Source organism: Callospermophilus lateralis, chromosome 2 (assembly GCF_048772815.1).
Source record: "Callospermophilus lateralis isolate mCalLat2 chromosome 2, mCalLat2.hap1, whole genome shotgun sequence".
In the NCBI taxonomy this organism is placed as follows: domain Eukaryota; kingdom Metazoa; phylum Chordata; class Mammalia; order Rodentia; family Sciuridae; genus Callospermophilus; species Callospermophilus lateralis.
In genome coordinates, this window is record NC_135306.1 from 98,453,724 (window position 1) to 98,470,162 (window position 16,439).

The window sequence follows — 16,439 nt, forward strand, 5'->3', positions numbered from 1 at the left end:
CCCAAAATATACTGTCTGACCCTAAGCACTCAAGAGGAACTCAGCAGCAGGATACTCCCTATTCTAAAGGGGGAACACCCTAATCTCCTATTATGCTAAACTGCCCTATTCTAAAGGGGGAACACCCTAATCTCCTATTATGCTAAACCGCCCTATTCTAAAGGGGGAACACCCTAAACAGGGATCCTGCCCTGGTCCTTGAGCAAGGTCACCTTTCAGAAGTCCTTCCACTAGACAGCATGGGAGTAAGCTGGCAAGGAATTTGTCATACCTACTTGGCTGATGGCTCCCAGCAGTCATCGTCGTCTCTTTTTCTTTTTTGTTTTTTGTATTTCTGGGAATCAAACCCAAGATCTTGTTTATGCTAGGCAAACACTCAACCAAAAAACTATCCCAGCCCATCCTATTCTTGAATTTTGCATAAATGTAATAATATGAGATTATGAAAATTTTCCCCTCTGTTTTTGTCATCATCATCATGATAGATACATATATATATATATAAATATATGTGTGTGTATATATATGTATGTATATGTACGTATACATGCATATATGTGTGTGTGTGTGTTTGTGTACACACATACACATTTTTTTGGGGGGGGTGGTAATGTGGTCGTGCTGGGTTGACTGGGCTGGCCTTGAACTCCTGGAGTCAAGTGATCCTTCTGCCTTAACCACCCTAGTAGATGACACTGCAGGCCCTTTGTTCTTCATGCACTATAATAGATTTATTCATGTTGTTGAATGTATTCAGAATTAGCATTTCTCCAAGTAAAAAACTCTGTTGCATAAATATATCATAATTTATTAATCTATATTGTTTAATGTATATTTATATTATTTATTTATCCTTTATTCAGTACTACATTGTCTTAATTAGTATACTTTTATAATAAGTCTTATAATCAGATGTGTCAGTCTGTTTTGTATTGCTCTAATGAAATACCTGAGATACTGAGTACTTTGTTTTTTTAAATTTTTATTGGTATGTTATAATAGTAGGATTTGTTGTTACTATTCATAGATGTATACAATAGAATAATATAATTGGTCATTTTCATTTCCTGATACTGGGTAATTTGACACTGGCTCATGGTTTTGGAGGCTGACAATCCAAGCTCAGGCATCTACATCTGGTAAAGGCCTGATGTTGTACCATAATATAGTGGATGGGATCACATGACAGGAGTGTGTATAAAAGAAAAAGAACAATGAGAGCTTAACTTACTTTATGATGACCCATTCTCATGGGAACTAATCAAGTCCCATAAAACCTAATCTACTCCTGTGAGAGAGCATTAATCCCTTCCGAGGATGGTGCTCCCAATGACTTAATCACTTCCCACTAGGTGCCACTTTTTTAAAGGTTCCACCACCTTTCAATACTGTTACATTAGGGACAACCCTTTAGTTCATGAACTCTGAGGGACACACCATATCCAAATTATAGCAAGGTGTAAGACGTTCGATACAAGGTTTATAATTTTAATGGCAACTTTTAAGTATTTTGGCTTAGTGATAGGTCAGATGGAATATTATAAAATGTATTGTGCAAAATAATGAATAAAAATACCTGCTTAAATTGTAAAATTATGTTCAACTTATTTGCCTTAATTATAAAAGAAAGGTGAAGAAGTAATCTTATCAAAGGAAGATAAACATTAATAATATTCAGTGCTCGTGAAATTAAGAGAAAATAGGTACTCTAATATATAGTGGGTAGCAGTGTAAATTAAATCAAGCTTTTTGGAGCACTTTATATTGGTGTACATTAAGATACAAGGATTTTAATCATAAAAATTTTTATGATAAAATCATAAAAGTAGAGTTATTAAAATGAACAAATTTATTTTTTTTTATTTTCCAGAGCAATTTAAAAATGAAAGATAAAATCTGTATTTACTTTTCTAGTGTAGTTAATAGTAATGAGTTTTCTGACCATTTTCTCTGAAAGGAGCCAAACTTTAAGGTTATAATGGGGGTTAAATATTAAATACTTTAAGGTTATAATGGGGGTTAAATATTAAATACTAATAATTCATGGACTCTTGCTCAAGGAATTTGTTGTTTAATGAATGGAAAAATCTTTGGAGATTGACATAAGACAATTTGCAAAATATAAAGTATTCCTATGTACTATACAAAGGATGAATCCTGTGAAAAATTAATCAAGGGAAATACCAACAATTGGCATAGTTATTGTTGTAGACTTAAAATGAGTAAATATATTTTAATTAGATTCTATAGATAGAGTTGTATTAATAGGATAATGAACATATTAGTTGAATTACACAGTGAAAAAGAAAAATATAAAGGTAAATGAAAAGAGAGGCAAGGAAACAAAAATCATTTCATCTATTAATTCCCTTAAGCTTTCTCCACCATATCCTGTGTCTGATATTTATAATTCAAAGGTGATTTCAAAGGAAATCATTTTATTGCTGGATATAGATAAGTGGGGAGTTAAATGTAAATGACTTATGCTTCAATGTGTTTAATGTGTGGCTGATTGCTTTCTTTTGTCTTTTTTTCTATTGATGAATGGTGTGGCTTCTGTGTGACTGATATTACAAATTCTATTTTGGAAGCAAAACTAAATAATGATTATAAAATGAATAAATAGGTGAAATTGCATATTTTCTATGCATGAATATCACTTAATGAACTATTTTCTCAAAGATGACTTTTAATCTTTGGGAATAACAGAATAAAATGACTTAAACTATGGCTTTCAGTAGAAACTTAAGATAGTTTTAAGTATGTAGGGGAAAATATTTATTAGGTGATTGAGTAATAGAGGACTATATTTCCTTTTAATTTTATTTTTTTAATCTTAAAAGAATAAATGATATAACTTTGTTATGTTAAAGTGGACTATATTTATTTAGCCACAAAAATATATATACTGAGTGGCCAGGATGTGCTTAGAACATCCTGGGCTAAGAAAAATTATAATGGACAAAACATACCTAGTAATAGATGGTGTTGAATTGTTGTTCAAAAATATTTTCTGGATCCTCTAAAAGCCTCCTGGACTATTATTTGGTCTGTTGTCCTAGTTATCACCATTTTGTCTTAGGCAGAGGTTTCCCTGTCAGGTCCCTTTGCATAGTCTGTTGATTGACCTTTGGGTTGTATTTCTACCTACAGTCCAGTTAGTTGTGATTGCAGGTGTATAGTCCATGATATATTTACCTCAGTTGGATTACATATAGGCTGGACAGGTTTCTTATTCTCCCTTGAGGTCCTCCCTTGAGGTCAGCAAATCTCATGTATTAGGGAACGTGGTTTTTTCAGCACAAGCAGCTTATTTTCAAATGAAAGTTAATGTTTTAAGGAGCTGGGGATGTGGCTCAAGTGGTAGCGCGCTCGCCTGGCATGCGTGCGGCCCGGGTTCTGTCCTCAGCACCACATACAAACAAAGTTGTTGTGTCCGCCAAAAACTAAAAAATAAATATTAAAAAATTCTCTCTTTCTCTCTCTCTCTCAAAAAAAAAAAAAAAAAAGAAAGTTAATGTTTTAATTTTTAGTCTACCAAATAGAGTCATCACTGTTTACCAACCCAATCCAGTGGGGCCTTTTTTATTCTTTCATAATAGTTGACTTTCATGAGTAACTTATAGCATAAGTAGTAAAAAATGAATTCATTAGAAATTTTAATAGTAATTTAGCATAGCAAACCTCTTATGTCAAATAAATTTTGGTATGCAAACATTCACAAATGATGAAATGGTATTGCTTGATATTTTTTTAAAACAAGCAAACAAAAAACCAAAAAGGTGATCTAAGTTGTTGTTTCATAATATTACATGAAAAAGTCCTTTCAGTTGACTGACTGGAGAAAATACCATATTTATTTTTTCTTTAGAAATACATTGTATACTTATTAATTCTTAACTCATTATTTTCTTTTAGGATATTATCATTAGTCAGAAATGTCATGTCACTTTAAACAACACTGGTAGTCTACAGTGTTGTTTTGGCATCCGTCTTTTGATGTTTCTAATCATTGTGAAATCTTTTTTTTTTTGTCAGTTGTCTTCTCTCTTCCATTGTGGTTAGAAAATGAAAACTATGGAATTAGTTAGTATAATCAATGAAATTAAAATGCAGACTACAAAGGTTCTGTCCTAGCTTTAAAAAATACTTTCTTGAAAGATACAATGTATTGGGCAACTTAATATAAAAGCTGGGAGATGAATTATTTCACTATGGGATTAGCCTTGTGGGTCAGAGGTCAGCAAATCTCATTTGCTACCTACCATGCTGTATTGGAGTGTGGCCATGTTTGTTCATTTTCGTGTGGTTGCTTTTGTGCCACTATAGCAGAGTTGAAAAATGGTAGGTAGTGGGGCCCACAGCCTAAAATATTTGTCAGCTGCCTTCAAGAGAAAGTTTGCCAATCTCTTCTAGGTGATTCCTCGATTTTCCTTTTTCTTTTAAATATTTTTTATTTTAGTCTTTTAAAATATTTTTAGCATGGTGGAGAATAATTAATGAATGATGGTGAGTACTGATGAAATAATAATACCTAAGGGTATTTAATAAAACGTTCTTAGACAAAGGAAAGATAATACAAGATCCGATCTTATATTTATAAAAAGGTCCAGTGTAATCTACATGGAAAATGTGAGATAGAATTTTATTTCATTGATAAACAATATAGTACATATTCTTTTTCATTGGAAGACCTTTAAGAGAATAAAAGACTTCTAAGAAGGATTAAATCATGAACTATCAACTCTTAAATAGATAAATTTGCTACGGAAAAAAACCCCTTAAAAACAAAAATTAGGTGTACTCTATTGTGAAAGCAAGGGTTAATTTATATAAGTTCGTAATTGCTACCTCATATCTTTGAAAAGTTTTCTTTTTTTAAAAAAAATGCTTATTCAAACTAGTTTGGTTATTTATTTTTTCCCAAAAATTGTTTTTGGGTTTGGGATGTAACTCAGTGGTACAATGCTTGCCTGGTATGCACCAGGTCTCCCTCTGTATGTCTTTATTATACACACACACACACACTCTCTCTCTCTCTTTATTACACACACACACACACACACATACTCTCTCTCTTTCTCTCTCTCTCTCTCTCTCACACACACACACCTTTTAAAGAAAAATTTTTTGTTTCTATATGATAGCAGAATACATTATAATTCTTATTACACATAGAGAGCACAGTTTTTCATATCTCTGGTTGTTTACACAGTTATTCACACCAATTCATGTCTTAATAGCTGTACTTTGGGTAATAATGGTCATCACATTCCGCCATCATTAATAACCCCATGCCGCCTCCCTTCCCCTCCAACCCCTCTGCCCTAACCAGAGTTCATCTATTCCTCCCATGCTCTCACTCCCTATCCAACTATGAATCAGCCTCCTTATATCAAAGAAAACATTCGGCATTTGTTTTTTGGGGATTGGCTAACTTCACTTAGTGTTTTCTTCTCTAACTCTATCCGTTTACCTACAAATGCCATGATTTTATTCTCTTTTATTGCTGAGTAATATTCCATTGTGTATATATGCCACATTTTTAAAATCCATTCATCTATTGAAGCGCATCTAAGTTGGTTCCACAGTTGAGCTATTGTGAATTGTGCTGCTATAAACATTGATGTGGCTGTGTCCCTGTAGTATGCTGTTTTTAAGTCCTTTGGGTATAGACCAAGGAGAGGGATAGCTGAGTCAAATGGTGGTTCCATTCCCAATTTTCCAAGAAATCTCTGTACAGCTTTCCATATTGGCTGCACCAACTTGCAGTCCCACCAGCAGTGTATGAATGTACCTTTTCCCACACATCCTCCCTAACACTTATTGTTGTTTGTAGGCATAATAGCTGCCATTTCTGACTGGCATGAGATGAAATATTAGAGTGATTTTGATTTGCATTTCTCTAATTGCTAGTAATTAAAACCCAGGAAAATTGTAATTTTAAGAAGAGATTATGAAGCCACAATATATTTTTATAAATATAAAGTGAACAGAACCACTAAAATTAACTACAATCCATTTTTTAAAAAGTATCAATACTAAAGGAATCCTCATAAGTTGTTTGTTTTTATTTTTTGAAGGCACGAGGAGCAGATGTTCCAGAGATTCCTGGAGATCTTACTCTTAAGACATGTGGCAATACAGCGAGTATGAAAGTTAAACATGTGAAAAAGTAAGTATAACTTTGGAGTGGGTTCTAAATGCATTCCTATAAATGGAAGTCAGTTCTGTAATTCTGTTAAAGCTTTTATTTAGATTCCTATAAATAAGCTCTTACTATGCATGTGTTAAATTATACTGTTAAGCCTTAAATTGTGACTCAGCAATTAATGGAAATAGGCTTGCAGATTATCTGCTTTTCTAAAAATATATTGTATTTTTGATCTTGAAATGTCATTGTCTATTAGGTTGAATTTGTTTAATAGGAACAATCCAGGCATGCCCTTTTTGGTACCTTTAATTTATGTGGTCATTCATTTAGAAAAATCACCTCTGTTTGAGTTATTAGATCACTAGATGTCAGGTTTGCCTGATAGATGCTGCTAGTTGGCTGTTCAGTGAAATATCTGAATCTTTCCCATGCACCTTTAAAGAGAGAAACTACTTTTTACTTGGTAAAGGAAGGTTAGATAACTAGCTATGCTTCATGTATAAGCAGAGGAAAGATCAGGATAAAAATTTTCATTCTGCATTTAGGTCTACTACTCCAGGACTGATGGGCTGTGACAACATTCACAGGTAAAATCCAGTTTTGTACTTGATGTTGTGAATGCTGCTTCTGGTTAGAAGCTGACAGCTCACAGTTAGTTTTCATAATATTCACCTAAAGTAGTTTTTCTGTAGTCACTGACTTGGATCAAGATTAGGAGAGGATAGTGATTTATTTTTAATTTTTCATTTTTGGTTTAGATCTGTGTGCTAAATGTAATATTTTTTGATCGATGTCTCTCTGAGAAGATTTGTATGGATACATATGGCTCATATGCATGTGCTTATTATTTTTGCTTGCATGAAATCTTTAACCTATTGTGTATTCCCGAGACTTGGTAATTTTGACTCTCCCACTATCTTATTTCATATTTATTTTCATGTACTTCAGGTTACCCTTCACTAAGGGTCACTTTCCGAAGATGGCTGAATGTGCACATTTCCATTATGAGAATGTTGAATTTGGCAGCATACAGGTATATTTGAAATATTTCTTACATTGTGAATTAGGATAACTGATATAGGTGATACTTTGAAATAGTTTTTCTAATGATGTCTTATTGATTCTCTTCTGTTGACTAATTCTTGATGTCAAGTTGACACAGAATACGAACTGTCACAATAACATGTATCAGTTAAGGAAAATCAATCCTTTCTTCCTTGTTTTTTTCTTTGTTTAATCTTGTAGCATGTCCATATGCTCATAGGTTTATGTAGTAATTTTCCATTCTGAAATGGTATAATTTTGCTAATATTATCTTTTCTCTAAGTTTTGATATTGGGCAAATTAAAGTATATTCATTGATTCTTCATTTTCAAAAGTGCCTCATCTATTCTTAACCTTTATATTTACATGTAATTATAGAATCTAAATCATTGGCATCCATCAAGCTAAATATTTTGCTTATTATAAGTCATTGATATTTAATGTGAAAAATTATGAGAAAATTTAATAACTAGGCAAATTGTGGTTACTTTAAAAATTATTTTGCTTAAGGGAACAAAAGCCATTTTTTGTCTTATTTTTGTTTTTCAAAATATGCTAATAGAAAAAAACCCCACGATTTCTACACATTATAGAAAGGTTTGTTTTCACCTTCTGCCATTTTCCCTAACTCCACCCTCTTTCCAAATGGAAACTGACAAGTAATTACAATATGCTATTTTTTGTGATTTTATTTCATTAACAAATTAGATGGATTTTGTTTTACAGGATTTATGAAATGCAGGACTATTTCAGATAAATTGACAGTTTAAAAAGGCATTAGAGATTTATAATTTACTACTCAAAAAAAGTAGTTTTTTTAATGTGTATATTCTTGAGATGGTTGTTGTAATGATAAATGTGTTAAGTTTGGGCTAATTAAGAAAATGCTTATGAATATATTTTTCATTTTTGTGACTTAAATATTTGAGCGTTTTAGTTTATACAGCTCACAATTTATGTAATTTATTTCCTAGTAAATTTGCTTTGCTTGTGTTTTTTTTATCTTTACAAGGTTGAATGAGCTCTTTTGGGAGCAATAAACATAGCAAGGAGTTCTAGGGAACATCATTGTGCTTCTTAGGAAATTTGTGACCCTGGGCAAGCAACTTAGCCTTTCTGTGTTTCATTTACTTTTTTTTTTTTTCTGATGAATGAGGTTGTACTATACAATGTGTTTCTAAAACTCTCATTGTTTTATGATTAAAGGATCTGCATTATCGTGTTTATTATGTTGAAATTGTGAGAAGAAAATAGACATTCTAAATGGGGTTTGGCTGTCTTCTGAGACTGTATTAAATGCTTATTATTATGGCTCAGTCCTCTTAATCTTATGGGGGAGTACATCAGGTATGCTACCAGTGAACAGATCTGTAATCATTTTTCACCTTTACCTTTGTACTCACTTCTGTTTTTAAAACATTACTACAGTTTCTTGGGCAAAAGACATGAAAGACCTGTCACAAACTCAGTTTGTGACCCTCCAAAATGAGACATGTGAGTGAGATATTTCAGGATTGTGTTGACTGAATAGGAGGCTTCTGGAGTATGGGAGTAGTGGTTCACAGGAAACTAGCCCAGCTGCTCCTTGCCACTTCACTTCAGAATCTTCTGTCTTGGCCATACCCTGGAACAAATCTCCTGAGAAATCCACTCTCCCGCCAGTTTTGCCCTGCCATCTGCTCTGTATTTGGAGTTTGGCCTCTCCATACCACATATTCCAATTCTGTTGCCTTCTGCTTCTGGTTGGGTTTAGCCTATGTCAGATTCCATCAAGAAGAAACCACTAGTTTCTATGAACTGAATTGTTTAGTAAAAGAATTGTAAGAACAACCTGGCTTGATTTACATGTTTATATTTCTTTATTTTGGTTGCAATTTTTGCTTTAGTTAACATATGATTTTATATTTTATGGCCTGATTGGATGCCATTTCAGAAAAAGCAAAAACAGTAATACGACCCTCTAACAAATTCTATATTTTATCTAGTACAAGTAGTTAAAATAAGGTTCACGTAACAGTTCATATTCTTTATATTTCGTACTATAGATAAATCCTAGCATGTTTGATTCCAAACTTATTTGTGGAAATGAATATTTATCACCCACTTATTTTCCATACAAGATTGGAAATAACATTCTGAGGAGAAAACAAGTAAGAAAATTTCATAATATATGTTTAGAATAGGTCATTATTCTTTTCTTGGGGAGCTTGGTTATATACCAGTAGATTATTCATGCTGTCAGCTGGCCAACTCAGTTGTTGCCTTTTAATATGTCCTATATGTCCTAATTCTGGGACATTTTTTTCCCCCCTCAGTGCTGAGGATTCAACTCTGGTCTTTATGCATTCTAGACAAGCACTCTGCCGCTGAGCTAAATCTCCAGCCCTGGGACATTTTTCATTCATAAACTTTGTCTTGGTTTTAACTCTTTATCTTAGGAATTTCTCTTAAACATACAGATTTCTTCATATACATAGTTCTTTCTTTTTCTCAGATCATAAAAATTTTCCATTGCAGTTGGCCATCATGCTGTATGATGACAGAATTGCCAATAACTATTAAGTATAAAAATATAGACAAAATAATCTTTAAAATTAAGGATTTTAGTTATAAAGTAAAAAATTTCTTAATCCTAAATTTTAGAAATTCCAATCAACAATTTTATTTAGACTAAAAGCTAGCATTGCTTATTTTAAAAAATCAGATAGTAAGTATTTGGGGTCAGTACTGTCATTGCTATGCAACATACAAAGAGCATTTTCTTGACCTCCTCTTTGAATTCTTATCTTGTATATCCAGCCAGCATCCTTGCATCTTTCCTTGGTTGCCTAACATCGCAAACTTAGCATGCCTGGAACAGTGTCCTCCCAGATCTGCTCCTCCTGCTGTCCTCCTCCTTTTTACATTGCAACCCTATCCTTTCAGCTCATGAGGCTAGCCAAGGAACTTAAAGATATCTTGAGCATTTTTTTGTGTGTCAGTCATTATGATTTAAATCTGAAATGTGCCCCAAAAGTTAATTTGTTGAAAGCATGCTCTCCAGTGCAGTGAATTTCAGAGGTGGGGCTTTAAACAATGTTTAGATCATAAAGGATTTGATCCTGTCAGGCTCTGACTTCATCAGCAGGTTAATCAATGATAGCTGAATAGACTACTGGAAAGTGGGACAGAGGAAGTAGGTCATGGGGGCATGCCCTGGAAGGGTTTATCTTCTCCTTTCCTCTTTCTCTTTCTCTCTGCTTTCTGGCTGCCATGTGCTAATAAGCAGCTTTTCTCTGCCATGCCCTTCTGCTGTGATGTTTCTCCCATGGAGCCAGCCAGTCATGTAGGGAACAAATCCTCTGAAACTATGAGCCAAAATAAATCTTTTCTCCTGTAAGCTATTTTTGTCAGGTATCATCTCAGTTATAGTGATGAAAAGATGACTAACACATCAGTCCTCAAATCCAAGCCCTCAGCAAATTTTTTGTCCCTGTCTTTAAGGTATATTCAGGGTCTGATCACGGCTACCTAACTCCTTTCTACTATCATTTTAGAACAAGGTATTTTCATTTTGGAAGGATTGTTTAAATAGCGTTCTATAGTTGGTATAGCACCAAGAATGATTCTTTTCAAATGAAAATCAGACCGTGTCACTTTTTCAAAAAGTTATTTTTCATTTTACTCAAAATAAAAGCCAAATTTCTTAAAAATTCCAACCAGAATTTGTAAGAGCCTTACCTTTCCCACTTTATCTCTTCCTCACCCCTCAGACAGAATCTCCAACTCCCTGGCCTCTTTGCAATTCCTCCATTGTGTATATCCTCTCTTTAGGTATTTTGTACTTTATTTTCTTTGCTTGGAAAGCTCCCCCCTGTATAGCCACATGTCTTGCTGCTTCTCTTTTAAAAATATTTTTTCCAGTGCTATCTTTTTAGAGGCACCTTTCCTACTAAAGAACTTTATCACAGGACTCTTCATTTCCTCCCATGCCTTTCTTATACCATTTAGCTTGTTAAATATTTTATTATTTATTCTCTCTCCTTCTCCATCTAGGACAGTGCCACACTTAAAAGTCATTCAGTAAATATTTGTTGAATGAATGAGATGAATGGATGAATAAATTCATATTTAAAAATAGACACAATTGGCTTTAAAAATGTTCTTTTATCATTTCATCATTTAAAATTTGCTCTTGTATAATAAGAATATATGTTTCTTGTATTAGGAGTATTTGCTATAAAACACTAATTGTGGGATGATATATTTCCAAAATATATAGCATAATCTATAGATATAGCTCTAGTAATACTATGTATTTAGCTATATCCTTCAAAAAATATGACTGAAATTCTGTATATAAGCCCTAAAACTTGCTGAAATTATATCTTGTGTATATTTTGTCATTTCAGTAATTTGGAATTACCTCTTTTTTCATACTGCCTGGTATTTCATTTTTTATCGTACTAATTTAATCAGTTCCCTGTTTCTAAATATCCCAGGTTTTATTGATATGACTGTATCTATTAAGTAAAATCCTGTAAGAGAGTTTCTGGGTTGGAGAGTATGTACATTTAAAATGTTGACATTTGTTGTTTAGGTTTTTATTTACTATTACTATTAATCCAGTAGTTCCTATTATCCACTGAGAATATGTTCTAAGACTCCCAGTGGATGTATGAAAAAACACAGTATTTACAGAACTCTGTATATACTGTGTTTTTTCCTATATATTTGTTTAAGTAGTTATCTAGAGATGAGTAAGAATGAGAGAAGGTGGGGAGCATATAGGGGAAGAAACTGTAAAAACAGTCCCTAACTGGGAATTGACCCAGAAGTACCAGTCTTCTTCCACATTCCAGAAAGAAGTCTAACATGGTCTTGTAGATTTATGGGCACAAAGCATGTTCCCAAAGTCATGCATATACCCACAAGATTCTCTTATGTTCAGTTGACCAATATTTGACTGCCCACTGGTGGCAAGTAGGCCAGGAAAGGCAAAATGACCCAAGTATGCAGGTGCATGCCCTCAATTTTAACACTGTATAGTCATATGACTTCCCCCAAACAGGCAGCAGCTATACAAAGAATTGTAAGGATTACTAAAACACCTTACTGCTGAAAGTTCTCATCCCCCTATATTGACAAAAGCAGAAAGCTTAAACATTTTGATGCATTTTGGCCCCTAGCTGATCACCTCATCCTCCTTCAGGGTGAATCTCATTTTCTTTTGCCTTTCCCTCTCCTGATAATAAACTTGCCCTAAATATCGTTTCTGTCTGCTACATGTACTTCTGTACCAGGGTAATGTTTAATCTTGGACATTTGCATTCAAGGGCTGAGAAACAAATCCGAGCACTCCACAGTTGATTCATAATCTCTGGTAAAACACGTATGCCTATGATAAGGTTTAATGTAGAATTTAGGCACAGTAAGAGATTAATAACAACTAATAGTAGAATATTTAAAATAAAAATAAAACACAATTACAGCAATATGCTATAATAAAATTACCAGCACCACTACTCTTGTGTTTTGTGGCCATTATAAGGGAAAAATAAGAATTACTAAAACACAGGCAATGCCATACGATGACAGTTGATCTGATAACTGACAGCTACTAAGTGACTAATGGGTGGGTACCCTATATAGTGTGAATATGCTACACAAAGGAATGATTCACATCATGGGTGGGCAGGACAGCGTGAGATTTCATTGCATTATTCAGAATGTCATGCAATTTAAAACTTAAGAATTGTTTATATCTGGAATTTTCCAGTTAATATTTTTGGAATTTAGTAGACCATGGGTAAATTTGAAATGAAACTGTGGAAAGTAAAACCTCAGACAAGAGAGGAAGACTACTGTATGCAATTCAGTGAGATAGTATCTTTCTTTACATTCTTTTCAGTAATAGGTGTTGTTCATCTTATTTTTGTCCATATAATATGTGAAATATGACATCTTATTGTAATTTATATATCTTTAGTTATGAGTGAAACATCATTTTATGTTTATAAACCATTTGTCTTATTCTTTTTGTTAGTGGCTTGTTACATACATCCTTTGCTCATTTTTTTGTTTAAGTTATCATTATTTTTGCAGTTTTTTCTCTCTTCAGGTCTAAATAAACCAACAGACTAAAGGCTTGAAACATATATACATGTATATCCACATTTAATATATAGCAAATATTATCATTTTTGTATTCATTGGGGAAGCTGGATTGGCTAATATGTGTTGGTCAACAGATCATCCATTTGAAAAAAGCAAAGCATGATTGTGCCTTATAAAGATCTCAGGGTCTTTAACCCCTCATTTTACAAAGATGGATATTTGAGTGATGAAGGGAACCAGGAAGGGTCACACAGATAATAATAGAAGACCTGGAATTTGAAAACAAGCAGTCAGTCTCTAAAGTACCCCAAAGCCTGTCCTTTTTTTTTTTTTTTTTTTTAACTTAATACCTGATAATGATTCTCAAGCCTGTGTATATTTTTGGGGGGAGACTAGCAGCACAACAAATGTGTTCAAATCCTATTTCACCTACTCTCTAGTAGTGAACTTGGGCAAATCATCTGACTATCCTGTTGAAAATCTCAGTTCAGGACCTTCTGTGTTAAAATGTGGTGTGAGGTGGTGTTATTATGCTGAGGGGAAATGGTGATGGTAGGTAGTATATTCTCATTATGCCATTTTGACCACTGGGGAGATGGTCAGTCAGTCTTGATCTTGTTTCCTTATCTTCCCGCTGAAAATGCACTGCAGTTCTAGACTTGACAGGAATACTAGGTAACAGCTTCTGTTTCTTCTAGCTGAGATTGTGATGAACTGTGATCTCTGAGGTTGTGACATGGTGAAGAGGAAAAAGAATATAATAGCATAGGGAGGAGACAGTTGTTCTTCAATTTCCATGGAGCATGAATAAGTTATCTTTAAAAATTAGTACACATTCCTCAGAATATATCAGGAGCGGCCATCAAGTACATCAACTCTGCACAGCTAACTTAACTTGTCGAACACTGTTCGTGATATGGTTAGAATGTTCATCTCCTGTGTCAGTCCGCAGTTGGCAAAGCACCATTGACAGGTTTTGCAGGGAGACTTTGTTCTTGCACCAATACTTCCTTCAAGGACAGAGTCCCTAAGGTTCCTGTTTTTGTCTCTGTTGTGAGTTTAATATGTATATATCAGTTCAGCTAAGGGGAAGGGTGCTTAACTTTTTAATGGCTTTTGTTTTGAGTTTTTTTTTTTTTTTTGGTGCTGGGGATTGAACTCAGGACCTTGTACATGCAAGGCAAGCACACTCCCAACTGAACTATATCCCCAGCTCTTGTTTTGAGAATTTCTAAAGATTTAAGCTCTTCCCCTAGTTTGGGGCTGGAACAAAATTAAACTTGTTTGGGGGAGAAAATTAGTACAAATAAAAGAATTGCTCTTGTTATGGAGAATAGATTGTTACAATCTGTTGTTAGATCTTTACATCCCTTCAACACATTCTCCTGTGATATGTGCATTCGAAATAAATTTCTTTTTTTACTAAGATTTTTTAATTGTTGCATCTGTGTAGCGATACTGATCTATATGCTGTATTTGTCCACTAACCTGAGTTTAGAGTTTTCACTGCATCATCCTTCTTTTTCTTTTTCTTTTCCTTTCCTTTCCTTTCTTTTCTTTTCTTCTTTAAACAAAAATTCTGGAATAGTCTATAAAAATTTTAATTACCTGTTCTTTGAAGGTTTAGTAGAATTTTTCTGTTAAACCCTTTGGGGCCTGATTCTTAATTGGGAATTTAATCTTTACCATTTCAGCTTATGATTTGATCATTGGTATAGTTGGGCTCTGTCTTGTCTCCTTAGGTCAATTTTTATTATTTATATTAAGATTATCTCTTCAAATTTGTTAAGAAGCAAGCATCAAACTTTCTTATGTCAAAATGTAGCTATTCATCCTAATCTTATTTTCCATGACTAATTTTTGAAGATTTATATTTATTATGAACTAAATATCACATATAAATGCATATAATTTTGTACTCTGTTCTGTTCCACTGATTTGTCAGCCCCTAACCCATTATATGGTTTTGATATATAGAGCTTAACAAACTTAATAGGAGTAACTCACTACCCTTAAACAATTTAAATTTTCTTCTTCTTCTTCTTCTTCTTCTTCTTCTTCTTCTTCTTCTTCTTCTTCTCCTTCTTCTCCTTCTCCTTCTCCTTCTCCTTCTCCTTCTCCTTCTCCTTCTTCTTCTTCTTCGTCTCCTTCTCCTTCTTTCTTCCTTCTTCCTTCCTTCTTCCTTCTTCCTTCTTCCTCCTCCTCCCTCCTCCTCCTCCTCCTCCTTCTCCTCCTCCTCCTCCTCCTCCTCCTTCTTCTTTCTTCTTCTTCTTCTCCTCTTATTTACTTATACTCATGTAAGTTTTTTTTCCAAGTTCTAAATAAAGAGATAGAGGAAGAAGACTGAGAGAAGTACAGAAATTTGTGATGGTACTTTCATTTAAACATTGCATTTATATGTGAATTTAAATGAATTGACATCACAATTTCAATGTAAGCACAAAATACCATACTCTAGTTACTAAAATTTTGTTCTTTATCTCAATAAAATTTTAATTTAAAAAAAAAATTATCTCTTCAGTGTTGCTTTTCAGGTTTAAGGGTAATAAGTTATGCAAAATATATTCTTAAAATTAAATCTTATCAGAGAACTGGCTTGTAGTTTTATTGATTGTCCTAAGTTTTTTATCTTTATTTTTCATGCCTTTAATAACTAAACATTATTTTCTATTTTTCTTGTTTATTTTTCTTGCTTCTGGAATTTAAAGTTTAAAGTTTAGTTCTTTTTCTTTTCCTAGAAGTAAATTGAGAATGATAAATATGTATGTCCCTACTGAAAGTAGCCTTTCAAAAACTAGACTTTTCATAAGCCAATTTTGCCCAGTATTTTATTAAGGTGCTTATTTGCTGTAGGTATTATTAATAGTTCATCTGTTTTTAGCTCTTTGAGTGTGTGTGTGTGTGTGTGTGTGTGTGTGTGTGTGTATGCGTGCACTTGTGCATGTGCGCATGCTGGGTATTGAACCCAGGAGCTCATTCTTGGTAAGCAGTATATACTCTTCCACTGAGCTATATCTAAAGCTCCTGATTTTTAAATTTGGACATTTTCCTCCAAATAGTACTTTAGCCAAGCCCTACATATTTTGAGGCATAAACGTATTGTGTTTTGTTTAGAGAAGTTAAAACCTCCAAAATCTTAAATTAT

At 33.5% G+C, this 16,439-nt stretch overlaps 1 protein-coding gene across 2 annotated transcripts in view; it reads left to right on the forward strand.

Moving 5' to 3' along the window:
* The window catches only part of Arhgap32 (Rho GTPase activating protein 32), a 285,153-nt gene that overhangs the window by 154,275 nt on the left and 114,439 nt on the right, over positions 1-16,439 (forward strand). The window contains exons 3-5 of one of the 2 annotated variants that reach the window (XM_076846177.2): positions 6,084-6,175; positions 6,700-6,741; positions 7,103-7,187. In XM_076846177.2, the coding sequence (XP_076702292.1) occupies positions 6,084-6,175; positions 6,700-6,741; positions 7,103-7,187 (219 nt within the window). The remainder of the gene's footprint in view (positions 1-6,083; positions 6,176-6,699; positions 6,742-7,102; positions 7,188-16,439) is intronic. The other variant, XM_076846178.2, reaches the window with a different exon arrangement.